Genomic DNA, 27,809 nt, shown 5'->3' on the forward strand with positions numbered 1-27,809 from the left:
GAGCTGGCCACACACACACACACACACACACACACACACAAATAAATAAAATTAAAGAAAAAGAATTTTAAAAAAATATAAGAATTCTTGTAATCTTGAGTTAGGTAAGTAGTCCTTAGGTATGACAATGATAGATGACAAAAATGCTTGTTTTCTTTAAACAAATCTTGTACACTTACCTCTGATAACCTGGATGACTAGTTTGAGCATAACATGGTGCAACACAGTATTCATTGTAGAATTCCTATTACTTTGGTGAAATTTTATATTATTTAAAATGCTATTTTTCTCTATCATTTTCATATTCTTTAAGAAAATAAAGAAATTAAATAAAATAAATTAAACCACCAACATGAAAAGCCCCTGCTTTTCAAAAGCACTGTTATTAAAAGGATAGTGCAAGAGATGATATGTGATGGAAAGAAATTTTTCAAATTATATATCTGGTAAAGTATATTATTTTGTAACATAAGATTAGCAAAATACAATAAGAAAATAAAACTAAACTTAAAGCTACAAAATATGGGTGAGAAATCTTATTCACTAAGAAGCAAATACGGATGACAAATGACCACATGAAAAAATGTTGAACATAATTACTCATTAGGTAAACAAACTAAGGTCACAATATAATACCACTGGGATACCTTTTGGGGGACCACTGGTTCCTGCTTTGAGCATTACTTCTAGCTCCCGTGCAGATCCCTCTGCCTGCCAGCACAGAGCCTTCATCTTGCTGGCACAGAGTTTCTAGCTTCCACCACTGACCTTTGGGCCTTCCCAGTGCAGACCTGCATGAGAGCTTGTCGTGGGCTCCTGGCCTCCGGTTTGACTTGTGGTCGGGGGCAGGGGGGCATTGTGACGGGCTCTAGGTCTTTAGCTGGACTTGTGTAGGGCATTGCCCTGGGATCTTGCCCTCACCTGGATTCTTTGGGTCTAGTATGTGTACAGTTTCTGCAATCTTCCAAACTCGGCTCTTTGGATGACTACTATAAAATAATCCTATAAATTATGTATCCTTTACTGTTTCCTTTGTAAACCTTACGTGCAACACCAGGTATCAGCAAGGATGTAGATCAATCAACCAAAACTCCTAGAGGCCTTTCTGGGAAACATAAATGATACAATTACTTTCAAAAACAATTTGGCAGTTCCTTAAAAACTTTAAGGATGCACTTAGTTTTTTATTTATATTTATTAATTTATTTATTTATTTATTTATTTATTTATTTATTTATTGTGGCACTGGGGATTGAACTCAGGACCTTGTGCTTGCCAGGCAAGTCCTTATTCTACTGAGCTATCTCCCTAGGCAGGATACACTTAATTTAATGAAGACATTCCACTCCTATGCATCTATCCAAAAGAAATGAAAAACATGTATATTCATAATTTTATTTGCAATGGCCAAACATTGATGACAACCTAAATATCAATCTACATATGAATGGACTAAAAACTGTGGTATATACATACAATGTTATAATACTTAGCAATAAAAGGAAGCTATATAAAATTTTAGGAGGCATATGCAAAGGGTAGATGAAGATTACAAGTAAAGTTCTAGAAAATAAAATTAAGTTCTAGTGATAGAACACAGAGCATAGTCTGCTTGAGGAAGAAGGCTAAAGCATTAAGGAGGGAAAGGAGGGAGAGACTGTAAAGGTTCAGTAAAAAATGCAGATAGACAGGATAGACATGGTCATTATTTCCAAAGTAGAAATGATTTCATGGATGCATGCATTCGTCAGCACTTATTAAATTGTATGTTAAACTTATGAAGTTTGTTCTGGGTCAATAATACCTCAAGAAAGATATATTTTTAAGTTCGAAGTGCCAGTGAGATGAAAACCCAAATGCATACTTTCCAGCTCTGTGAATTAATGTTCATGCCAAATGTACCTTGGAAAACATGGTTGCTGAAGTGAAATGGCTTGAGAAAATATTCTAACTTGTGGTAAATTTTAAGTTGCAGCTATAATATGAATGCATCCTGTGACTGTAAACTGTGAATAAAAAGTAGAATCAAGACTCACCCATTTAGTCCAACTCATAAACATAATAAGCCAGACAGCAATTAGCAGAGATATAAATAGAAACATGAGCAAGAATGTAAATCAGTAAAAGTTTTGGAGACCAACTCAGAAGTCTGATAATGTATCCAAATTTTAACCTGACAGTATAATTTTTAGGAATATTGCTCCAAAACTTAAGGGTGTGAACAGATATCAAGGTTATTCATAATCATATAATATATAAATAATTTCATCCACATCATTTAGGTAAATTCAAATAAAGATCTACAGCCATTCATGAGAATACTCTGAACATCAAATTGATGACATGGAAAGATAAATGTCTGAAGGAAAATGTACAGTAAATAGGGGAAGAAGTTAACAACAGAAGTTATCATTCACTTTTGCTAAAACACTTAATGAATCTATATTTACATAGAACAGGGGGGAGAATGTCTGGGAATAAACAACTAATTAGTAGTATATTATACCTTCCAAGAACTGTTTGGCATGAAGGTTCCTTCGAGGTTTCAAAGGGAAGGCACCCCAAGATGCTGACCCGGCATATTCCACTCTTCTGTCTCACAGCACAGTTCTGAGGCTCACTGCTGAGCCATGGAACTAATATGATACTTATGGAAAGAAGTTCTGAAGAAGCTGTTTCCATGTGAGCTGCGGGACATGGAAAGCCTCTGTGACTGAGATGCTATCTTAGTAGTGCCTGTAATTAATGGCTACGGGGTCACCCTATGGAGTACTCTGGTTCACCCTGCCTAAAGGAGAGACTGGCAGTAGTAGTAGGCAGAGCAAAAGGACTATAACATTTAAGACTTGGTCACAAATTAGTAAGATGTTTACAAATAGGAGCCACAGACTCTAAGTGAGACAAAAAGTGCCTCAAACATTCCAAAATAAGGGTAGCCCTCTCAACCCCAACTTCCATGTATCTGAAGCATCAGTTGTTGTCAAGGGCATTGGAACTACTATCAAAGACATTCACAAACCTCACCAGTGCACATACTTTGTTTTGGCATTCAAGCCTTTACACCAGTTTGGCCACATGAAATTTTAATGAAGGCACAGTAAGCAGAAGAAAAGAGAGGTTGATTATAGCAAGAGAACATCTTCATGGTGAAGAGAACCTGCCGCAGAATATGATGCTGTTGGTGCTGTGGTGCCAGATGAAGAAAAGGAAAGGGTGGTCTGCACAGAACCTTGGTTCTATCTTGGCACTCCGGGTATTCCGGACCACTGCAGTGGCTGCAGCTGCCTCTGTGCCTTCCTCATTAACTTCTACAAAGCACTTGTGGGCAACCTTAGACAGTGGCACATTCTTTTTAGTTGACATTCCAGAAAAGTCAGCCTTGTTCTCTTCAAAAGCATCAGTCATTCCTAAACGTTGGAGAATAGATTCCAAGTCATAACTCTCCTCCAGCTTAAATATGGGAAAGAAAACTTGAATTTTACTTTTCTTCATGCTTTTTGGATTTGTCCAGGATTTGAATTTCTCATATGTAAGTGCTTTCTCCACCTAGAATATTAAAGAGTCAGATCTTAAAACCTACAGGACAATAGCCTTATACCCTCCACCCACTTTTTACACTCTTTGTCTGATATAGAACTCTATTATAAATTCTTTATCAAACAAGCTAAAGATATTTTTGTAGGGAGCCACTGAAGCTGCAAATTGATCACATGGGCAGGTGCAAGGCAAGGCCGGTCTGAGAATAAAGAGCACCAGAGGCAAACCACATGAACAAGATGCTTCAATCCTGAGAACACCAAGCCCTGAGGCAATCTAAGCAGTGGGTGGCTAGGCAAAAGGAGTATCACATGATGCCAATTTGCTAAATGTATAATTCAATGGGCTACAGTGGTTGAGGAGCTCCTTTCTTCCCATCTGGATAGAGGGCTCCACCTCACTTCAGTTTTCTATCTTTTATCATTATTTCTCCTCTTGCCATGCTTCCCCCCAGGAATTTTGAGAGCTTCACAGGCCATGGCATATGGCCCCTAAACACAGACCAGGATAAGAAGGAAGAGTGGGTGAAGGGACACCTCTCATTATGCTCATAAAAGGGGAGAAGTACATTAAAATCATCAATATTAATCACAGAGGTATATTGATATTGATATCATCAAGTGTAAAACTTGGTGCAAGAGAAAAATGGGTTCATTAGGACAAAGAGAAAACCAGGCTCACTAGGGACAAAGATAAATGGGCTCATGAGAACCAATAGGAAGAGAGATGTGTTGATTTTGTCAGATGCTAAACATGGGGCAAACAGATTTCCAAGAACCACAAATATATATATATATATATATATATATATATATGGAACTGTTTGTATTCTTTATTCCTGTATTTTCTTTTACTTTTGTGGATTTGCATTAAAGAGTGCTTTAATGGTCTTAAGTTTGTTGAGATGACCACAAAGGATTTGGCCTGGAGCACTATTTTAAATTCAAGTTCCAAGTACAAAAAAATATATGGTAGAACAACAGCCACACCAATAACCTTAACTGAGCCACAAGTGGCAATTCCTGCCTTCTCACCTAAGCGAAATTTTGCTTCATTACTGGCTAAAATTTCCACTTTTCATAAAACAGAGTGTTCAGCAATTGGCCTTTGAAAATGCAAATAAAAGATGTCAAGAGGCTCTAAGAGGCAACAGAAAACAGGCTACAATGGCTGAAATGATTTAAATTTTTGCAGACTTGGGCCCCTCACATGTATAGGGGGCTGCCTTGCCAGCAGCTATCACTCAGGTTATCTATCCACAGCCTAGGGGAAAGGAAGACCACAGAGTTACTTGTTTCAGCTGTGGAGGGGAGGGGCATTTTGCCCAATACTGCTCAACTGCAACGGTAGGTGCAGCATAGCCATTTTCTGTCTCTTCAACAAAACCTTCTAGTATCTATACAAAGCAATATGTGGGAGCTCCATGCACGTGAAAACAAAATATGTTTTTTTTTCCTCTTTTGTCTACACTTAAGGCTGTCAGTGGCTCAGCCTATACAAGTGCTACCTTTCAAACATTTTGTAAATTTTTTTCATTTTTCCCCTACCATAGGAATTCCTTATAATCGTCAAGATCTAAAATTTGTTAAACATACTCACTGTATACTGCATGTTTAATTACAAAAACAAAAGGAGGAATCCTTCCATACAAAATTTACATTCCAGGGGCTGCAAGATAGCACAGAGGACTAAGTGCCTCCTCAGGCAATAGGGACAGGGGTTCAATCCCCCACACCACATGCTGCACGAGCTTCACCCCTGGGCACTTTAAGCAGGCCTCCAAGAGTAGGCATGGTGGCGCATGCCTGTAATTCCAGGGTTCAGGAGGCTGAAAATAGAAGGATCACTACAATTTTGAGCTGTGTAGTGAGACCCTGTACCCCCCAAAAAAAATTGTTTACACCTCATTATTACACCTCATAATGGACTTCACTTGGCAGTATATACTACTGAGTTTTAAAATTCTATTAAAGATAAATCTACAATAACAAAAAGACAATTCTATAGGTAAAACAAAAAAGAAAAGGTAGGATGGGTCCTATAGAAAGATCTTTGCACTGAACACTGGAAGGGACCCATGCCAATGCTAATTTGGAGTCAAGGGTACGCCTGTGTCTTTCCAGAGAATACTTAACATCCTCTATGGGTGCCAGCATGTGATGTCTGGCTACATCATAGACTCAGGCCTGGAGGATTTGATTCCACCCTTGGAGAAGCTGATGCTGAGTCGTATCCGAATGATGCCTCAGAGACTGATCTACAAACAATAGACAAGCATGGGACTAGATTTGACTTGGGACAAATCAAAAGAATTGACCCAGAATTCCCAGGAGGTAGTAAGCAAAAATGGGAACCAAATCTCTGAGTACATGGTATAATGCTTGGAGACAACTGAGCTAAAAGTTACATGAAAGAAGGGGACACAAAAGTTATCAGCATGTTTAAGATAAAATAAAATACAAAAAAAATCTTAATTACAGATAAAATATTTTATTCATTCCTAATTCTTATTAAAGATTTCTGCTAATCAATCTCCAAAAAATCTGATCTGTCTATAATTATAAATTTCTATAATTATAAAAGATTATTATATAATTTAATAAATATCTGAGTGCACTCACAGATATTAAATCAGATGTCATTTGACACTCAGATATAATTTAGCAAAAAATATATCTGAGTATACTCTGGTCTTACAGGAGAATCGTTTATCAGTCTGCATGGGTCTGTTTGTCCATTCTGTAAACACTTGTTTCTCTTTTCTATTTTAAAAAGAATAAAAACAAAACCAAACAAAAAACAATAAAAATGATGCAGATTTTTAAAACAAGTTAACAAATTAACAATGGTTGTTATACTGTTATCTTTAAAGTAATTTTTCAGATTATAAAATATAGGCATTAAAAACTGATGAAACAACTAAGCATTAATTTTCCTTTTCAATAAACCAATAGAAATTACCAGTAAAATTACCTTAGCTATCATGTGTGTATATTTTTTCTTTCTTTCTTTTGTTCTTTCCTTCAACCCAGTTGTTCTTTCCTTTTGAACAGTTTCTTTCCCTTTCACAATATTTATTGTACCTTTCAGGTTTTATTTATTCTTTCAGGCTCTTAAACTAGGGTTACAATATAATGTTTACACACATGGGTATAATTTATTTCACTTATGAGTATGGTCTCTAGTTGTATCTATTTACCTATAAAATCTTTGAGTTTATCTTTTTTTGTAGCTGAGCAATACTCCATTGTATAAAAATATCACATCTTAAAAAAAATCACATCTTTTTTATCCATTCCTCAGTTCATGAACATTTGGGTTGCTTCTAAGATTTAGCTATAAAAAATTCTGCTGCTACAAACATGTGTGCACACATATCACTGTGGGATGATGTTATCAATTTTTCTGGAAAAATACCCAGAATGGGAATAGCTGAGTTGAATGGGATCTCTAATTCTAGTTGTTGAACAATCTCCATATTGATTTCCATAGTGATTATACCATTCTACACCTCAACCAACAGTGAAGAAGGGTTCCTTTCTCCCCACAGACTCTCCAGCATTTTTAAATTCATTTTAATGAGAAAAAAGATAAAATAGAAATGAAATAGTTTCAAAAAAGGTTAGTAGGACAGTTACAACAATTAATACATTGCATATTGTTGTCTTCGTAGTAGGTATTCAGAGGACAAGATGTAGACATGATGTCTTGTCTAAACAATATTAGTACGAACCTTTCTTCTCAATGAACTAAGAGAAAGTAGCTGTGTATCTATCCTAACTATATTGTGTATACATACATAGTTTTTCTTTCTTTTTTTTCCCACAACAAAACAGTCCTTTATTTATACTTTTGCAAAGTTAATAACATGTCAAACAAGGCTGCCTAGCGACTACATGTACCCTGTACATGGTTCCAGGATAAATCCTTAGGGGATTTGACTGACCTTGTCAGATAGGAAAAGTTACATTTTTAGTTATATAGGTCTTGCTTTAATTTGGTCTTAACCATCCAGTAGAAAAGTGTAACCACAAGGTATAAAAAGAAAAGCTACATTAATATGCTGAACTGTAAAAAGCTCAAATCCACAACTTATGACAATTTCTACTTGTGCTAACTCCCTACTATTATGGAATATTGAACTATATTGGATTATTTTGCTGAATTCAATTATGTACAATCTTTGGCCTGGCATCAAATATGAAAAGGTCCTTTAAAGTCTTCTCCAAATACAGCATCTCTAACAGCAATGGAACACCCATCTCTGATAAAACAAAACAAAAAGGGGTATATGCTGGAAGCCACAAAAGCTAAGAAATTGGTCAAATGTGTGTAGGTAGGACTAGGCCTCAATGCTTAAAACAAACAAGCTACTTCAGTCCTGGGATAAACATCCTGTCTGGTTAAGCTTTCCAGCATTTGTTATTGGTTGATTTTTTGATAATAGCCATTCTTTCTGGAGTGAGATGGAATCTCAGTGTTGTTTTAATTTGCATTTATTGAATGGCCAATGTTATTGAACATATGTTCATATAATTATTTGTCATTTATATCTCTTCACCTGAGAAGTATATATTCACTTCAGATGCCCATTTTTGGGTTGTGTCTTTGAATTTTGGGGACCCAATATTTTTAATTCTTTATATGTTCTAGATAAAAGTCCTTTGTCTGAGGGACAGTTAACTAAATTTTTTCCCGATTTGTGGATTTTCTTTTCATTCTGTTGGTAATTTCTTATGTGCAAAAAAGTTTCAATTGGATGAAATTCCAGTTATTGACTCTTTGAAGTATTTCATATGCAGTTTAGTTTTTGTTCATGAACTCTATACCTACCCCTAGGTCTTCTTGAAATATACTTACTTTCTCTTCCAGTAGCTTTACTATTTCTGACTTAATATTTAGATCTTTAATTCACTTTGACTTTAGTTTAGTGCATGGTCATAGAGATGAGTCTAGTTTTAGTCTTTATCATATGGACAGCCAATTTTTCCAGCACCATTTATTAAAGAGGCAGTTCTACTGAAGATTTGTGGCCTCTTTGTCAAAGATAAGGTGGCTGAGTGTGTTTGTAGTTGTGTCTGCATCTCATACTCTATTCTATTGATTTTCAGGTATTTTTACTTGCAAATACCATGTTAATTTTATCACAATAGCTTTGTAGTTTAATTTCAAGTCAAGGATTGTGATGCCGCCTTCTTCATCTTTGTTGACCAGAATTGCATTTGCTATTCTAGGTCTCTTCTATTTCCAGATAAAGTTTGAAAATCTTTTCTCTATATTTGTGAAGTAAACTATGAAAAGCTAGGATTTTTAATTTTTATTTATTTGAGCTCCATGGTCCCATCTTGTCTTCTGTATTTTTGGATCATTTGTTCATAATACAATTTTGTTTATAGACTTAAAATAATGCTTTCACCTAGGCTGCCAGCTTATCAAAGGGGCATCAAATTTGATTTTCTTATGTCATTAAAAATAAGATAATTAAACAAAAATCTTCTAAGGTGGGAGAAGTTGTTGGACAGAACTCCAATTAATAAGAAAGCAGCTTCCTGGATAAAATGCCCAATTCTTGTTCATTAATAGGAAGCCCCATTGATCTCCATAACCTTAAGGTACATATCCAATAAATGTTATCAAAAATATATTTTTGTGATATATTTATATCACTCATTTGTGAAAGGATTAAGTTTTTGAGACAATAAGATTTTGAATTAAAAATGCTCTGGTACAAATATTTTCATATAGCTAGGACAACTGATTGTTGTTATTTTTGTAGTGTACTGAGTGTATTCATGCCTGCAGATGTGTGGGTCTCCCAATGTGTGGAATGAAGGATTTTATGATAGACTTTTCTTTCAGATTTAGACCTCTGCCTTTAACAAAAACATATGTGAAATACATCCCATTAAAGGACAATAAGTTAGATAAAATTTTCTTATGTATTGCAGATGATTGATCAAAAGGGCTGTACTATGACAAAGTGGAAATTCGTGTGTATTTAAAAAAATCATGGTTGTTATGCTACAATATTATGAATGGCTTTTGATTTCTAATTTTTTTTCTTTAACAACATTCTATGGGGATTCATATATTTAAATATCCATGGTTGTTAGAAAATAATAGTTCTATTTTATATTCTAAAGTGCTTGATATTGAGATAACATAGTAATATTAAGCTTACTGCCTTCATTACAATGTAATGTTATTAACCTTCACTTCTGCATATTTCACAACTGAGGTTTGGAGATGATAAATTATAGAAATAGATGGGCTGAAAGGATAGCCAGTATTTTGGCCTTAGTTTTCAAAGATCAGTGAGGACCCAGAATATAACAGAACCTCTGCTGTAACATCCTCTGACTTGGTGAGTCCTTTGTCTTCTGATCTGTGAGATTGTTGAGACCACAGAGAAAAGTGACCAACAATATATAGTGAGCTTAAGGAGAGTCACTCAGAGAGAAAAGTCTCCCAAGCTTTAACAGAAAACAACTTGGACATGCAATAGTCATTACTCACCCAACAGTGGACACAGACAGAAAAACTAAGAGGTGCTATACATGGTTCCAAGTTAAATCCTAAGGAGACTTAACTGACCTTCACAGATAGCAAGAGATTAATTGTAATTAATAGAGGTCTCACAGTAACTTGGTCTTGAACATCCAAGGGAAAAGTATAACCCAAGATATATAAAACACTAGTGATATTTTAGCTATTTAAAAACCCTCAAATCAATAGTATCTTCTAATAATTTCTAGCTACACTGCTGACTGACTAATGGTATGGACTAATGGATTGTATAAGATTTTGCTGAATGTCGGGGCCAGGGAGATGGCTCAGTGGAATAAGAGCTTCCCCGACAAGCACAAGGGCCCTGAGTTCAATCCTCGGTTCCACCAAAAAAAAAAAAAAAAAAATTGCTGAATGCAGGGTCTTAAAATCCTTGGATTGGAAATCTTCAGCTTAAATGAGAAGTTTCACTCAGAATAAAATAGATTCAAGAATGAACAGGTCTTCTACAGAGTCCTGCAAACAGCTCTTCCAACTTCAACTGACCACTCATCGCTTGAAAATACTTTAATATTATACCTTAAAATAGAAAAAGAGGAGATGGAGGGAGTTTTAGAAGCTGACCACACATGCAGGGGTGAGGCAAGGCCAGTCCAAGAACAAATAGGGCCTGACAGAAGCCATGTGACCAAGTGCTTCAGTCCACAGAACACCAAGCCCCAAGACAATTCAGGCCATGGGATGCTAGGCAAAGGGGGTACCCCTTGACACCAACTTTCCAAAAGTGTAAATAAATGCACTACAGTGAGTGAGCTGTTCCTTCCCTCCCATCTGGAGACATGGTTCCACCTGACCTCAGATTTTTGCCTCATATCTTTATTTCTCTATCTTCTCACAGTCCTTACTCCTGGGAACTTTGAGAGCCATATGGGCTAAGGCAACTTTCCTTGTTAGAAACACACCAGCCCCATTCCCAATTCTCATCTTATCCCTACTCTATGGATAGAAAAGCAAAAGAGCTAGAAAATATCAGACACAAAGTTTTAAAAAAATTTATACCAAACTTGTTTCAAATATTGAAAAGGAAATTTAACATTTAAAAAATACGATCAACTTGTCATATTAACATTTATGCAATAGCATGACTGAATTGAAGAGATTAATAAAATAAAGAGTATGACTCAGAACTCTGATTCTGAGCCCCTCAGCAATCTGCTCAGAGCTGCATAAGGGCAATTCTTTCAAAGTGAAAGAAGTGGCAGTCATCTGAACATGAAAGAACACACGGTTTCCAGGAGCAAGTCAGAAATGGAGAACAGCAGCACTTTTGCATCTGACATCCTTGTTTTCCCTCTGTCTGCCCTGCAGTTAGCTTCAAATCCTCTGGGACTCATCACTCATTCTTATCCACAAAGAGGAAAGGGAGGACTGAAAGGGTGCTTTTACTTATACCTCCTCAATCCTTTACCAACTGGTGCTGAACTGAGAAACTTTCCCAGGAACCGCTGTTTTAACTTTGCCTCTATTCTTGGATTTCTAAACCTCCTCTCAGGTGGCCATGATAGATTCCATTCTTGAATTATGTCTATAGCTTTTTGATTCCATGAATAAGCCAAGGAAATCAAGCATCCTCACACTCTGGATCCTGTCCACTGGTGTGCAAATTCTGACTAATATAACTGTTAAACACTTGGTAAGGGGGCCAGGGAGATGGCTCAGTAGAATAAGTGCTTCACCGGTAAGTGCAAGGGCCTGAGTTCAATCCCCAGTTCTGCCCCCACCAAAAAACAAAACAAAACAAAACAAAACAAAAACCTTTGGTAGGCTAGAACCAGAAATGGTAGGAATCAGCATGAAAATCAGCAAACTTTAAAAATGGGAATGACCCTCATCTTCTTGAGCAGCTTTACCAGCATGCTAGTAATGCTGCAGTTCCCACCTCGCAAGTTTGCTTGCTCTTTTTCTGAACTCTTTGTTTTTTATTATGAAAAGACTTGCTTCTCTTGTCCAAGGTAAATAGCCCATCTGTAACTTAGATCTTGCTCCTGAAAGTGTGACATGTACATGTAACAACTCCCCATGATGAACATATTTGTTATGTATTACAAACATGTACTAATAATAGTGTGATCCATGGATCTGCAATAAATGCTTTATGGAGAATTGCTATGGTTTGTGTCTCGATGACCCCCTAAAGTCTCTAGCAGTCATAGGGGGAGGGTGTTTTACAGGTGGCTGAATCTGGAATTTGCTCCACCTGTCTTAGGGCAGACAGCCTGCATACAATATAAGCAGTGGAAAAGGCTAATTCTCTTTACTTGTTGCTTTTTCTGTCTTCTGCTGTCATGAATGGTTGCTTCTCTGCCATGTCACCCTGCCTTAGAGCCAGCTGATTATAGACTGAAACCTCTATAAACTATAAGCTAAATAAAGCTTTGCTCTCTTAATTTGGGGCACCACATCTATTATCTCAGCAATAAGAAAAGCGACTAAGACAAGAATCTTCTTAGAAATGCAAAATCTCAAAAATCAAAATCTTTAATAAGCTTGCATAGAGGTTCATATGCAAATTAATACTGAAAAATATTGTCTGGATAACACCCTATCCTTCTTCCAGAACTACTTTCCAAATAAAGAATGTTGGTACACTTTGGGCCATTCTTCTCAGTTTCCTCAAAATGTGTCCTGTCCTACAGAGGCACACAACAGAAATGCACATACATCCTCACCAAAAGGTACACACTGATGCTCCTGCAGTACTATTTGTAATTACCCATAACTGGAAACTCCTCAAATGCCATCTGATAGATGGACTTAAAGAAATAAATTCAGCTGAAGTCTGTAGATACTTGGACTCATGGCCCAGGACTCACCACGGCAAGATCAGTGTTGTCTTCAGGAAGCAGAATGACCATGCTCAGCTCGTCTTCATAGGGCAGCTCCAAGACCTGTGTGTGCACCTCCTCTATATAGCTCATGTTAAAATGTGCATGCTTAAACATCATTTGCACAGTTTTCTTCTCCTAGTAAAAACACATGAAATTAAAATTAAGACTGCAGAGAAATGAACATGATTTCGTAAAATCAAGATATGTCTGATTCATGTAACTGTTAGACAAGGATAAGATTATTTCTGTGCATTTATGCTTTTAGGTACAGAGTCTTCTCTATCATATCTTAGTGTTGAGTAGCACATGCTATTGTTCCTTCAGATGATCAATTATGTAGGTGAGAGAGAATAGTATGATGAACATAAGACATAAAACTCCATGTTAGTTTTAAAAGAACATGTTTTCTTTTCTGTGAAGATACATAGGTAAGGACTCCCATGGGCCTTAAAATTAAAAAGTATTTCTCCAAGTTAAGAGGAGCATTAACTACATTCAGTGCTTAGGCTGAAGAATCTGGTTAGAAAAGCTACATAAGCCAAAGGGAAATATACTTTTATTCTGAAAAGGTACCTAATATGAAATTGGTTTTCTGGCTTTGATTTTCTTAGGGAAGGGGCCTTGACTAAATGTATAAGGTCAGCCATTTTTAAATATTCAATTAAATATATTTTTAACTTAAATAGCTTTGTACAGTGTGCTATTATCAAATGGATAGAGGTCAAATTCCAAGCTAACAACAACTATTTTTTTTCAAAATTTTATTGATAAACAGATAGCAATGAGACAGTTTCAAATCAAATCAGAAGTACAGATTCAACAAATAACACACTGCATATATTCTTCTTAGTGGTTAATTGCTGTACAAGATGCGGACTTGAGATCCTATCTACAAACACCATTAGAACAAATCATTCTATTCATTAAGAGAATGCAACTATATATCTATCCTAACCACTTTGAATACACAGATACAAAATGGACATTCATCGGTATACCCCTTTTTTTCTAAGTTCCGTTACTGAATATTATAGGAGTGTGAACTCAGCAAAATATCCTAAAAGAGTCCAGTAGCCCATAATAGCATTGGGTCTTCTGTTTAACTGGCAATGACAGAAATTATTCACCTGAGTCCCCCACAGCTCAACATAACAGCATGGCTTTACTTCCTATATTTCATCTTCATACTTTTCTACTCGATGGTTAAGACCAAGGTAACGCAGGACCTGTGCAACAAGAGTTGTAGCTTTTGGGTCTGAGAAGGTCAGTGAAATCCCCTCAGGATTTATCCTGAGATCCTGTACCTCAGATTGTAGAACCTTTGTCAGTGCAGCCATGTGGATGAGTCACAGCCATTGCTTGGCCAATGTGCTCTCTGTGAAAGCCTGAGAGAGTGTTTTGCCCCCATGTGACTCTCCTTAGGCACACTCTACATCATCGGTCACTTTCCTCTTTGGCCCCATAATCTTCTTGATCAGAAAATTTGGGACACTACCGAGGTACATGACGTTACAGTACAAGTTCTCATATGTCCTGAGTCTTAATTGACCTTAGAAGGTTAGGGCCAAAATGTAACAACTATTGACTCTAGCAATTGTCATATTTTAAAGGAAATTGCTCAGAATTGTACACCCATAAATTCTGAGGCACAAATAGGCACAGTTCCCACTCAAGGTGCGGAAAGGTGTTTAATGTCAGCATACATCTAAGACTGAGAAGGAAATTTCCACCAACCAAAATCATATGATCAAAGATGGAAGATGAACTTGATTGAAGATGCAAAAATAAAATTATCAATGCAAAAATTATTTTAGTTTCTGTCCTCCCCTTTCTCAAACATAGACAGGAAAAGGGCATTCAATTCATTCAGAAAAACAGATGATGAAATAAATTTACTTTTTTCTATCCATCATGCTTCCCAGCTAATGACCTGGAGAAGGTAGCAGTACACCAGAAAACGCTCCCTACCTTGCCAGTTTTAAAGGGCATTCCCCTTGTGTACTTTCTGTCAAATTGCTCATTCCACTTTCCTTTGAAATACACAGCATTCACAAGGACCAGCTTCGTCAGTGAACTGACGATTCCAGGACCCAGCACTTCTGAAATCTTACCTGTGAAGAACAGGAAAGAGGTTTGTAGTAATTTAGGGAGAAATAAGCATTCTTTTACAATCTCCTTGATGGTTAAGGCCAGATTGGAGTCTTTGTTTCACAGTGTATCATTTGTCCTTACATGGTAATCCTAAAGTAGGTAGGGAAACTAAAATTTTTTTTTCACAATTTATAGCTGTAGAAATGCAGGATGAGAACATTCCTCTTCCCTTTCTGTCAAGTTCATTCAGGTAGTAAATGGCTAAGAAAATAGGTCTGCCCTGTGTGCTGTAAGATGTGCAACTAGTAAGACTTTCTTCAGTTGTGACAACCAAAAATGTCTTCAGTGTTGTCACATGTCACAGGGAGGACAAAGTCACTGCTGCTTGAGAATCACTGCTCTATTATCATCTTTAGCTCTTATCTAGATAAGGAGAAATCCCTTAGCGATGGGGACCTTGACCCATGAGGGGATAGGAAGAAGGCAAACTAACTGAAAAGAGTGAATGGGAGAAGGAATTAGGGAGATGGAACAGAAGGACCCAAACTGAGATGTCCAAAGAGAAGGACCAAGATGATCCCCAAGGTCTTTTCTAATTGTAATATTCTTGGCAAACATGTGAATGGTCAACCAAAAGGAAGGGTGTAGATGGAGAAATGGTACACGAGGAGAGAGCAGGGTGTGGAGAAACTGCTCAGGTGACTAAGTACTGCTGGATCAACAGGACAGGGCGTGCTGGAAAGATGAGGTGCAAAAATGTAAAGGCGGGTTCCTTCCCATATAATTATGTCACTGGCTGTCAGTATAATTAAGGACATCGCTGCTGCCTGGCACACAATGGGTGTGTCATAAACAATGGATGAAAGACACTGAGTGCTGGGTTGGCACGTGAAGAAATAAGTGACCTACATTTGGGAAGGCTTTATATTCCTTGTTAGGTATTTACATGTTTAAAAGCTCTCTTTTCTCTCTCTCTCTCTCTCTCTCTCTCTCTCTCTCTCTCTCTCTCTCTTTTTTTAAATTGCTGTTGTTGTGGTAGCAATTGTGCTGTTGTTGGTTTATTTGTCTAGTTTTGAGGTAGGGTCTTACAGTGCAGTTCAGGCTGGCCTTGAACTCACTATTAGCTATGCTGGTCTCGAATTCATGGTGCCCCTCCTACCTGAGCCTCCAAGTGCTGGCATTATAGGAGTGTGCCACCATGTCCAGCTATTTTTCTTTTTAATCAAATCATGAACTGGAAAAACTTTCTCTGGTGGGTTGGATAGGGGACACTGGAATCTCCAGATTAGCAATGCATCTAGAATCTAAAACAGATTCAGGAAAGATAACACTGAAAACAAGTACAGCCCCAGTGAAGTCAAAGAGGAGGGAGCGGGCTGCAGGCCAAACCAGCGAGCCAGTTACACTAACACAGAGAAGTAAGGGGACAACTCGCACTGATGCTGAATCTCACCTACAACATAAATGAATGTCCTCCCGCCTCAGCGTATGCCAGGTTCCCACACACAGAAGAGAATTAGGGGCTCATGAAGAAGCACTTACCAGGGATTTTCTGGAACAGTCCAGAATAGAAGGGGTTTGAGCTTTTAGTTTTTTTTTTTTAAAAAATCACTACTTTGTGATCCAATAATCTGAAGAAAAACTGAACTTTGTTGCTAACCTAAGACCTCAACAGACACAGAGACAGTCCTCTCGTTCCACTGCTCACAGAATCACAGGGCACCAACCCCTCCCTCCTAAACCTCTGCTTCCACGGCACTACTGAGTCCAACTAAATTAAAATTTCTTACCTTCGGTCTTTTCTGTCACCCAGTCATTGATGTGTTTCCTACACTCTTCAGCATCATTTGCAAAAGACAACTCCTCCGTCTCTGCCTGGTAGAACTTTTTGCAGGATTCCTTAAAGGCCTACAAACACAAACGGTGGGTTTGTTCCTATTTAACAAAGCTAGGACAATACCACAATATTCCCTTCTCTTAGCATGGTTCCATCATAAATGCTTGCAAAGGTCATGTTGCCCTAAGAGAGACACATTTACACAATTATCCTAATCGTTGGACCATTTACTCTGTGAGGGTTACAGTCACTAGATAAAGACATGATGTGTGAAGAGGGAACCGAGAGAGTAGAGACAGTCCATGTACACAGATAGTCACAAACGACCTGAGTGTCACCAGCCATGTACAAAATAGCCCAGGATGGTCTCTATCAAAATTCTGCATTGACTTTGATTTTCTGTTCTCTTACTGGGCAGCCTAACTCTCTTTTACTTAACACTAAACATGGTGTCTGAAGCATTTTTTTTTTTGAGTGAGAGGCTCCATAGTCAAACTAAACTATTAAGAAATAATACATCTTATAAATAAATAAATAAATAAATAAATAAATGCCATAGATCTACAAACAAACTAATAAGAAAACAGCATTTTCAATCTGCAACATCATGTTTTGTTGGGAAAAAAATGGAACAAGGAATACCTATGGAAATGATGTGTGACAGGTCTGGATCACAAAGTGTGTACAAGTCATCGTGTACATGTGTATACATGCATGTGTGCATGATTTCTATGTGTGCGTATACTTTTATGCGTCAGGGAAATGGAAATGTAACTTGGGGTCAAATCAGGAAATGCCTATACACGACACATTAAAACCCAAGTAATTTATCCCATAAAAATATATTTTCAGATATTCCTATCAATTAGCTTCCATTCTCTGCCTGTTTCCTGTTCTCAAGTATTTTAGCTTCTACTAAAGAGAGGATTCAGATGGACGGAGATGTCCAAGAACTAAGAAAGGTGGAAGTTGACTATTTGCACTCAAAGTTTAAGCGAATGTTCAAAAATGAACATGTTCACCAGGTATTCCTGGGATCTAGAATCATCTCCAGCAATCAAGTAAACCCAGACCAACCAAATTCCAAAATCAGAATAGATATGTATCTGACTCTCAGATAAGAACTGCTAGAACATTCAGCCAATGAGTCAGTCAGGCCTACTCTGATAATTTCATTAGTTTAAAAATAGCATAACCTTATATATTATGTGGTATAATTTTGGGGTCTCATTTCCTAAGTCATGGCAACCACTGAATGGAGTAGGTGATTTTAAAAGTACATGCTGAAGTGTGAACACATTTTCATTTTAAAAATACTAGCCTGTCATCTGTAGGATTTATGAGGGAAACAGAAGGGCCAGGCAAGTCTTGGACAGGCCTGTCAGAACAACTGATAGTACAGTGAAAGACACAGCTAATCTGAGCCCAAACACCAGTGGTGATTCGGAAGTCGGAGCAAACACCAGAACACTTGAAAGGCTGCCACAGCACAAGCCAGCCCAATACACAGAGGTGGGAATAGGGCGGAACTTTTTCTAATACTTTAGATGATGTGTCTGGGGATAGGGCCAAAGGGAAGAAAAGGTCTGAGTGCAGCAGGATGCTTCCTTCTTGGTTTGTTTGTGGCTCTATGGATTCCTGATAATTTAGTTCTCTAAGGAGCCTCTCATTCAATAACTATATTCCAGACACTATGTTTAGTGCTAAACAAGAGTCAGGCTGCCTAAAAGATTTCTAGGGGTGGGGGGATGTACCAGAAACAATTTGAGAAAGAACACAGATCAGAAGCAAGCACAAAAGTCAAAATTGGAATTGCAGAAGTATAATTCTAAGCACATTTTCCAGGTGACCAAATTATGCTTCATTCCCTTCTCTTCTATGCTTACATCTTATTTTCAAACTCCTTATCAACGAGTGAGTACTACTTACTGGAAGAAAACCATATGATTCTTCCCCAAAGAGCCTGTTTGCCATTCGAAGCAGGTACTTAGTGCCGGTTCTGTTAACTTCAGTGAGAAGACACTGGAAACTTCCATGAACATCTCCATCTCTGTTCAGGCGAAGCGCCTGGAACAGAAGACAGTGTGCGCTTCAGGTACAGCCATCATACCCCCCACACGAGCTATTTCCAAACAAATGCCAAGAATGAAAATCACACAAGCTTCTGTCTTAAAGGAAGTTTGGTTCAATTGACCTTTTTAATTTTTTGTAATGCTTTTCTCACCTTGGGAGAATTCTAAGCGGCATCTTTTTCTGTAATATACATTTGTAACACACAATAATTACATTCATAAAGAATGACTATTAAGAACTGAACAGAAAAAGAATAGAAAAGAAAAAAGGAAAGGAAAGAAAAAAGAAAGGAAAAGAAATAAAAGGATTATTCAGGCTTGGCACTAGGGATACTTTGGGTCTGACAGCTCCTTGAGATCTGAATTGTTCCGTGCTCTGTAGCATGTTTTGCAGAATTTCTGGCCTCTTTCCGCTAGAGGGCAGCACCACCTCTCAGTTATGAGAGCTAAAACTCCAGCCTTACCACATCCCATACCCCTAAGCAGGAAAACTCTACCGTGAGGTAAAAAATACAGATCTAGCAGATTTATCCACATCAGGCTGCAATAACTTAGATGGAAGAAGAACAGAAAAAAAGGTAGTTGGGCAAAATCTACTATGACTCTGCGAGTATAAAAAGAAACTGAAATAAAAATAAAAATGTAATTTCATGTTTTTTCACACCAAATTATGGTTTGTACATCAGGTCAAAATGAGCAACAGGATTTTTTTCTGTGCCTCCCCATCACCATAGTTGGAAGCTTCCCTCCTCCAGTAGGTTGAGACAACCACTGGAGGCCTCAACTAGGACCCAGGATGTACTCCAGGTTATCCATACATCCTAGACATTAGTGGCAAAAGGATGTCTAGATGGCAATTTTCTGAGTTCCATTCACCAGGTGTTCAAGAAATGTCCTCAAGTGTCACCCACTACTTCATTTGAAGATAAGGATACAGATTGAAACAGAAACATTGAAAATGAGCCAGATTATAGATTTCCTCTACATAACCCAAGAAAATCTAAGTTCAAATGTATGTCACATTTTTCATCTACATAGGCATAATTGTACTCTTAAAAAAGTTCATTATCACAGCTACACCTCTATTTAAAACATAAATGTTAGAAAAGTTTAAAATACAACAGGATTGAAATTCTTGGCTTTTGTGGGGGCAAAATTATCATTTACCTTTTTTATCAAAGGTGTTATTTCATGAACAGATTTGATAATTTTACCTACAGAAAATAACTCTATGACATAACTTCCCCCCCAAACATCAGAGTGACCTATTCCTAATCTATGGAACACACAAGCTGTCACCAGTGGAGGGATAGAATGGAAAGACTGGCTCTATGGAAGCACAAGAGAAATTTGCCTTTGTTCTCTTTTGGGGGGAAGCAGGAGGGGGGGCAGGTATGCGTACCTCGGAAATCTGGGCAGCAGTGTTTCCTTTCGCCCCCAGGAAGACCATGGCCAGAGAGGAGGAGATACTCAGTGGGCATATGAACACGTTCTGTGAACCGTCTTCTTCACCCAACATCTTTAATAAGCTGATGGCAAAAGTGCCATTTCCTTCACAGAGATCATCCATCTGGTAAGGTCTGCATGAAAGGCACAATTCAGAGGCACATCAACGAGCCCTCCTGCTGTCACACAGTCATTAGTGCCCCATCAGCAGCCACCAAGTATGCTAAGTGAGATGATTGTGTTCCAAACGTGTACACTCCCAGCCGCTCAGCCCTGTGACTACATCTTCTTAATTGCAATGGGGATTCTATAAATGTACTGAATTAAGGATTTGGGACATGGGCATTGCCCTGAATTATCCAGATGAGTTTAGCAGAATCATGAGGCTTCTTACCAGAAGAAGGCAGGAGGGTGGTCCAACTGAGACAAGCTGTGAAGAAAGAAGCTGAAGTCAGAGTGATTTCAGGCCACTGATCAAGGACTATGGCCACCTGTAGAAGTTAAGAAAGAAAAACAGATGAGCCCCTAGAGCAGAGATGGTGAACCTTCTACAGCTTTCAGTTATACAAATATGCCACTGTGGCACACTGGTGTTATAGGTTTGCCACCACTACTCTAATTATCTCTACCATAATATTTGGAATTTATGACCTTCAGAACTATAAGATAACCAATTGTGTTATTTGCAGCTACTACATTTGTGGGGAAGATATACAGCACCAACAGGAAGCTAGAACAATTTTTGTTGTTGGTTTTTCATAAAACAGCCAAACAGAACTCTATGACTAGTACAACTCCTCTAAATAAGCCGTCCCCCGCCCCCAGTATGGGCTTAGATCCCCCTCGGAGTAACAAGGGCCGACACAGCTTCTTGCCAGGTAGTATTCTACTTTCCATGGTTCACATCATTTGACCCTAACAATAACATGAGGTCAGGATACTCATTACCCCACACGGGGATGAGGAACCAATCGAGGTGACAACTACTTCCAGAGTCCTCAAGGAGTCATTCATAACCACAAGCCACACTTCAACGCCAGAGAGTGAATTCTTAATCGTTACACAAAATCACCCTAGTGTTACTTCTCTTTGGCATCTCTAACAGTGTTTGAAGAGTCATAAATAACCCCCTATGAATAAAAACTGCATATTTTTGTCATCATTGCATGTGATAATGGCTAGATAGATGGAAGCAGAGGGAACATATATGGTATAGTCTGACCTACATACAGGCTACTGAAAAGATAAAAAGTTGACTCTGAGTCAGGGTAGCTGCAAAAATGACACACTATTTTCTATGAGAACTGCTGAAACTGGGAGGTGGGAATTGCAAACAAGTCCTTTTATAAACATACACATATACAATGTTTAATAAATATTTATTATATATACATATAAATATATGTATTTTACATGTATGTTATGTAAAAATAATAAGCCCAAATTCTGAGCTATCAGATGAACACTGGAGTATTGGAATCAGATACATTGATTTTGAATCTTTGTTGGCCAAGATGAACTTAATGTTTCATTAAGCTGGACTACATAGCAATAAGGCTAAATATTTAATTTGACTAAGCAAATTAAACAGGTTATTCCCTGCCTCTGAGCCTTATCCTCCTTTTTCTTAAAACAAAAGAAAGAAAGAAAGAAAGAAAGAAAGAAAGAAAGAAAGAAAGAAAGAAAGAAAGAAAAAGAAAAGAAAAGAAAAGAAAAGAAAAGAAAAGAAAAGAAAAGAAAAGAAAAGAAAAGAAGAAAGGAAAGAAGAAAGAAAGGAAGAAAGAAAAGGAACACTTGTAAATGTTAGTTCAGGTTTTCTCCCTTGGAGTTGTAAATCTTGTTTTAAAAAAATCTCTTCCCAGTTTCACTTTCCAGGACTGTGCTTCCCTATCAACCAGTTTCTGTGGAAGACCAGGGAGGCACCTTGCTCCAAGTGATAAAAAGTCACTGTGGGTTACTAATAATGACTATAATTTTAGCAAAGTATATGTCTTGCACCAATGTGTTATTTCAATTAAACCAAATAAACATGGGCTCTTGTCCCATAAAATATTAATTTCTGTGAGCCTCTTTGCTTTTACCATTAATGATATTTTTGAAGATAAAAAGACACACTGTCATGACCTTAATAAACTACGTTTTCTATTATGTCATCATGTTTCACATGCATGTATATTTTTAACTCAAAACCTTTGAATCAAAATGGAAAAATATGCAAATAAGCAAAAAACTACCATAACTCCATCTTGGGATAAGAAGCAACATCTTACACTGACTGGGTCATTTCTATAAACATCTGGGTCATTTATGATCTTATGATCATCGTTCTTCTTCTGGTTCCCCATGGGACTACAGAGAGCCTCATACAGCAGCTTTGACATCATGGACCATAGAGGAGGTGTTTAAAGCCTTTGTTATCTCTCAAAGGCCAAGAAAAAAGAGTTGAGCACATAGAACCTGGGAAAGACAACTATGGTCTACCAGAGCACGAAATGATTTGCTTAAAAGTTCTCTCCTAAGGTACTATTTTTAAAAAGGGGACTAGCTCTGATTCTTTTTTAAAGTCAATCACAACTTAGAGCACAGAAAGGCAAGGCTCTAACTATACATCAGCAATCCAAGCTAATGCGAATTTCTTAAAATTTGAAAAAATGCATTATATTTTCAACTAAGAAAATGTGATGGTGGCATACTTTGTACAACAGTGCTCTGTAATTAATAGATCATGTATTACATGATAAATGCCAAAATTCTCACTGACCCCGCCTCATAACATCTATTGCACATGTTGGAATACTGATGTTTTCTCCCCTGGGCATGTCTTCCAACCCACACCCTACATTGTGGCAGTTTATCATAGATAGCTAAGTTATTTAGAAATACTACAGGCAGTCAGACAGGTCTGGGCCAGCGAGAGGTCAGTCCACAAGACAACTGTGGCTGCAGCACACTTGCTGAAGGTCAGGCTTCAACACACAAAGAAATGGCTACATCCACATACCTCCCCAGGGATGAACTGCAGTAACTGATATTCTAAATAGGCATCAATCACCATGGGTGAAGGACCAAAACCTTGGGTGAAGCCCATTCCTTCCCAGAGAGCTTTCTTCATTCCTGGTATACTTGCTAAGTGACTTGCATCCTCATCTGATCTCCATTAATCAACATTACCTAAGGGGTTACATTGGTGATCCTGATGATTGACAATAATTTTGTCCCACATTGTACCCACCTTGCAATTTTCCACTGTGTCAATATTTCCTAAGTGACTATACCTGTAGTCTTATTATTTAACTATAGTTTTCTCTCACCTTACACCACATCACTTAGTGATTTTACTCTATGAAACTCTCTTGAGAAATGGATTCCCCAGGGCTACCAACTCGAGACCCCCTTCTATTCCTCTTAGGCAGAGTTGTTTTTTTTTTTTTTTTTTTTTTTCTTTCTCGATAACTACTTCCTACTTGTAACCTCCATTATTCCTAGAATTCATTCTCAAATTTAGAGAACATGAGCTTGCCATATTGAACATACAGCATGTCAGAGTTATAATATTTCCCTTATATTATATGGATAATTTCAAAGTCCTATACCATCCCTGTGTAATATACCCTGTATCAATTTCACAACCTCTAAGTCAAAAGGTAATATTCAAAATTCATAACATTCAGGCCGCCAGAAGTTGGAAAGGAACAAACCCAAAGAAGAAGACAATTAGATAAGCTAGATATGTCAGAGACACAAATTTGATCCTACCTTAGCCTAGGAGCTTTAGACTCAACGTGAAGCAGTCATGAACTGGGGTTAGTGACCATCCATATATATACGCATTTGCATGCATGTATGTCATCATATTGTCTGAACTGGCAAAAGGAATGAACCAAAGGATTGCATCAATCTCAGCTTTACATCTGAATTGCTCCACACTGCAAACTCCTACCTCTGGTTTCTACCCTTCCTCTTCCTTTTCTCACTCCTTCACCTGCATTCCTTGTCAACATCCAGGCACTGGTCAACGGCGTAGCATTTCCCATTCACGTCTGCCTGTCAGCAACAGCACACACTGGCACATGCACACTCAGGTCCTAACGACCAGAACTGGGACATGACACAACCCCCCCTTTTCTTGGGGCTCCAGTCACATTTACATTTTGGTACTTTTGAAAAGGGGACAGTAAACAAAATGGACCTTGCTCAATATATCTAAAATGGAATAGGTATTAAAAAACTTTTGAGAAGGGTGGAAATCTAAACAAAATGGAACTTGCCCAACAAATCCAAAAATAAATTGGTATCAATATAATAGAAAATGATACCTTTAGGCACAAGCACCACATTAGACTCTAACCAAATACAGGGAAGTCTAAGTCCAAGCAATTAATTGCATTTGCACTCAGCTAATTTTCCTTTCTCGGATGAACAAGCAAGGTCAAGTACTGTACAGGATTCCAGGAAAGGTCATGGATTTTAGCCTCACATGCAAGCCTTTTTGCTTCTAAATTTCTGTCATCCTACACCTGGGAGCCTCGAACACCTATGAACCTCAAGCTTCTCTCCCCACCCCATACTAATATCCAGCAGTGAGTGTGTTCAAAGAGTATTTGTGTACAATTTATGTATTGTAAGAGACAAAATTAAAATTTTTTCTGACCATAATTCACAAATGAGGGGAGATACACACACTGAAATTCAAGGTCTCAAGCCACGCCTGTGCTCTAGGACAGGGAAGTTTCCAAGGGCTGCAAAACTTCACAAACAAAAGAAAGAAAGCTCTGCAGAAGTCAGGAAAGTCTTTCCAGAGAAGTTGGCTCTGAAAAATTAGGCAGACATTCCCTTGGGGGTAAGAAGTGGGAGTTTTAGGCTGAAGGGTTAGCAGTTGCTAGCAAAATGGGAACCATTTCCTGTGATAGCAGTGGCAGAGGAGAGGTAAAATGGACTTTTTATGCTTAATTTAGGAGTTTGAACATAAGTGATGGCCTGGAAAACAATATATTGGCTGGAAGAGCCGGCCCTGACTGGGATGAAAGAGTGGGTTGGTCTGGAGTCAACGCTGGGCTATGTTCAGGCTGGCTGTGAATGCACCGTGTCACTCAAGCTGGTCTTGACCTTGTGGTGGATCTTCCTGCCTCAGCCTCCCATGTGCTGGGCACAGGCATGCCCCATCATGCCCAGCTCTATATGTGGTGTGTGTGTGTGTGTGTGTGTGTGTGTGTGTGTGTTTTCATTTTTAAATGAATACAGAAGTATGTTAGTTCTAGAAAAAATGACATGGTTCATCATGTGGTGTGGAATAAGGAAGAGAAGGCTGCTGAATAAGTAGAACCATACGCCAGTGACTGCTAATGCCGAGGCAACACACTCATTGAAGAAGGAATTTCCAGGCAGTATGTCAGCTGAGAAAAGCAAGGAGACCAGGGAGAAGACGGTCACAAGGTTCCTAGCTAAATTCGTACTTATTGTGGGTGGTGAACTGTAGGAAGTGTACATGGGGAGCCAGCTCGGAATGGGAAAGGTGATCCACCCTGTCTGAAATGCACACCATACCGAATGAACCTATAACAAACACAGCTAAGGGACCTTTGGAAATACAGGTGGGGCAGAGAGATATGTAGCTTCTAATAAGGGGGTGGAAGTCAACAGCATCCTCATTACAGGATGTTCTACGTGACTGCATGGAATTATCCAGAACATAGGGATACCAGAGGCACAGGAGGAGAAACTTAGTTAGAACTGGGGCATTTCCAATACCTGGGGATTGAAAAAAATAGGGAAAGAGTTTGTGACCCTGCAATCAGGGGAGTGCTGGGAGGATTGGGAAGGTGTCCTCTAGGTCCTGGAAGGCAGGGCCACCTCCACAGGGCCAGAGGCAGGGAAACTGGAGCACCATGGAGGAGGCAGTCTGGCCTCGAGCCCTCAGCACTGGGGTGGGAGAGGAGACCAATGGGTGAGGAGCAGGAGATGGGAACTAATTAAAGTAAATACAGGAGCCGCTGCACCCACAGCCTGAGGAGCTGAAACATGTTTCTTCAAGTTAAAAGAAAGCAATGAAGAAAGGTTGAAAGACGAGGAGGGGGACGGGGAGGGGGAGGGGGAGAAGAAGAAAAGAGGAAGAGGGAGAAGGAAAAAGGATAGAGGAAAGGAGGACGGGCGGAAAGTCCCAGCCCATAACCCCTCCTTAATATTTAGCGCGTCAGTGCCCTGATGTCTGTCAAACACTTGATGAGTAATAGCCCAGATAGTTTGGGAATCCCCTGGCTTAGTAACTTTAATTTTCAAGCTTAAACTCCAACAGCTCAGCTAACACAACTGCTGCTATACTAACTCAAGAAAACAAGCTGCAGGGAAGCAGGATGGAATTGTGCCCGCAGGCAGCACTGACCCAGCACCTCGAGGAGCTTGCCCAAGACTGCAGAAAATCCTGAACGAAGCTGCAGGCTTCCTTCCGCACTCGGCGCCCGCCCAGCCACCCGGAGCACCAAACCCCAGGCTCGCCCCTCGCTGACTGGCTAACCCGAGAGCGACGTCGGCCAGAGGGTGGGGACCACGCCTGCTCCTGCCCAGCGCCCGGCTCCGGTCTGCGTCCCGGCGCGGGGCTCAGGCTTCGTCCTCCCGCGACAGCGCCCCGGGCGGCCCTCTGGAACCGAACCTGAAGACCGGGCTTCTCCCGCCACCCGTACCTGGAAATTCTGCGGCTTTTGCCCCTAGGCCGCTGCCTCTCCGACTGCAGCTTCCCGTCCGCCTCCTTCTGGGGCAAGACCTCCGGCGCGTGCGTCACGGGACTGACTGCAAGCGCGGACTCCGAAACCCAGAAAATCCGTACAGCTGGGGGCGGCGACCTGGGCGGGAGGTTGGGCCCGGGGCGGGAGCAGTGCCGTCTGCGAGCGGTGGCAGAAGGCTCCCCAGGAGGGAACTGGCTCGCTTTCCTGAGTCAGTGCAGCAGCAGTCGTGTTAGCTGAGCGGTTGGAGCTTAACCTGGAAAAATACAGTTACTAAAGCCGGAGGATTCCCAAAATATTTGGCTACTGCTCATCAAGTGCTTGACAGACATCAGGGCACTGACGCGCTAAATATTAATGTAGCATAACATTATAAAATCCTAAGCAGAAGTATGAAAGCACCAAAAAGAAAAATCTTTATATTTGAAATACATGTTTGTACTAAAAAACTTATTTTAAAATGTAATGAGAATAATATTTTAATGTTTTATTTTAATGTTTTAAAGTAGTCATTTGAAGACGTTGCTTTAAATTGGGTTTATTTCTAAATTTGAACTCATAAACTATCCTGGGAGAAAGACTTCTCCAGAAATTAGTTTAAAATGCAGTACATAAAATACAATACTAATAGCACTGGTTTTCCCTACTAAACCTGACACTGAATTTTCACTTTTATACTAATTGTTTAACTCACGATGAAATCTATTTACTGTTT

The 27,809-nt window shown here is 38.9% G+C and overlaps 1 protein-coding gene across 3 annotated transcripts; it reads right to left on the reverse strand.

Moving 5' to 3' along the window:
• Positions 1–278: 278 nt before the first annotated feature.
• LOC101569102 (serpin B8) lies at positions 279–27,415 on the reverse strand. Of its 3 annotated transcripts, none has more exons than XM_023723156.1 (8): positions 27,056–27,415; positions 20,773–20,808; positions 20,335–20,512; positions 18,790–18,927; positions 16,814–16,931; positions 14,901–15,043; positions 12,918–13,067; positions 279–3,546 (listed from the first exon to the last, which is right to left on the reverse strand). In XM_023723156.1, the coding sequence occupies exons 3-8, from the start codon at positions 20,500–20,502 to the stop codon at positions 3,142–3,144; spliced, it is 1,122 nt and encodes a 373-aa protein (XP_023578924.1). In that variant the 5' UTR covers positions 20,503–20,512; positions 20,773–20,808; positions 27,056–27,415; the 3' UTR covers positions 279–3,141. The 3 variants fall into 3 exon arrangements, with proteins under 3 accessions (XP_023578924.1, XP_004638305.1, XP_023578922.1); XM_004638248.2 differs by having other exon boundaries at positions 20,773–20,869; XM_023723154.1 differs by lacking the exon at positions 27,056–27,415 and adding an exon at positions 26,758–26,823 and having other exon boundaries at positions 20,773–20,869.
• Positions 27,416–27,809: the final 394 nt, after the last annotated feature.

The sequence above is a fragment of the Octodon degus genome, unplaced genomic scaffold (assembly GCF_000260255.1).
Source record: "Octodon degus isolate 3935 unplaced genomic scaffold, OctDeg1.0 scaffold00097, whole genome shotgun sequence".
NCBI classification, from domain to species: domain Eukaryota; kingdom Metazoa; phylum Chordata; class Mammalia; order Rodentia; family Octodontidae; genus Octodon; species Octodon degus.

Coding starts and splice junctions, on each gene's coding strand:
- LOC101569102 (XM_023723156.1), bottom strand. CDS start 20,502: ATGGATGATCTCTGTGAAGGAAATGGCACTTTTGCCATCAGCTTATTA. Junction 16,932..18,789: donor AATCATATGGTTTTCTTCCA/GTAAGTAGTACT, acceptor TTGTGTTTGTAG/GCCTTTAAGGAATCCTGCAA. Junction 13,068..14,900: donor TGCCCTTTAAAACTGGCAAG/GTAGGGAGCGTT, acceptor TGTTTTTACTAG/GAGAAGAAAACTGTGCAAAT.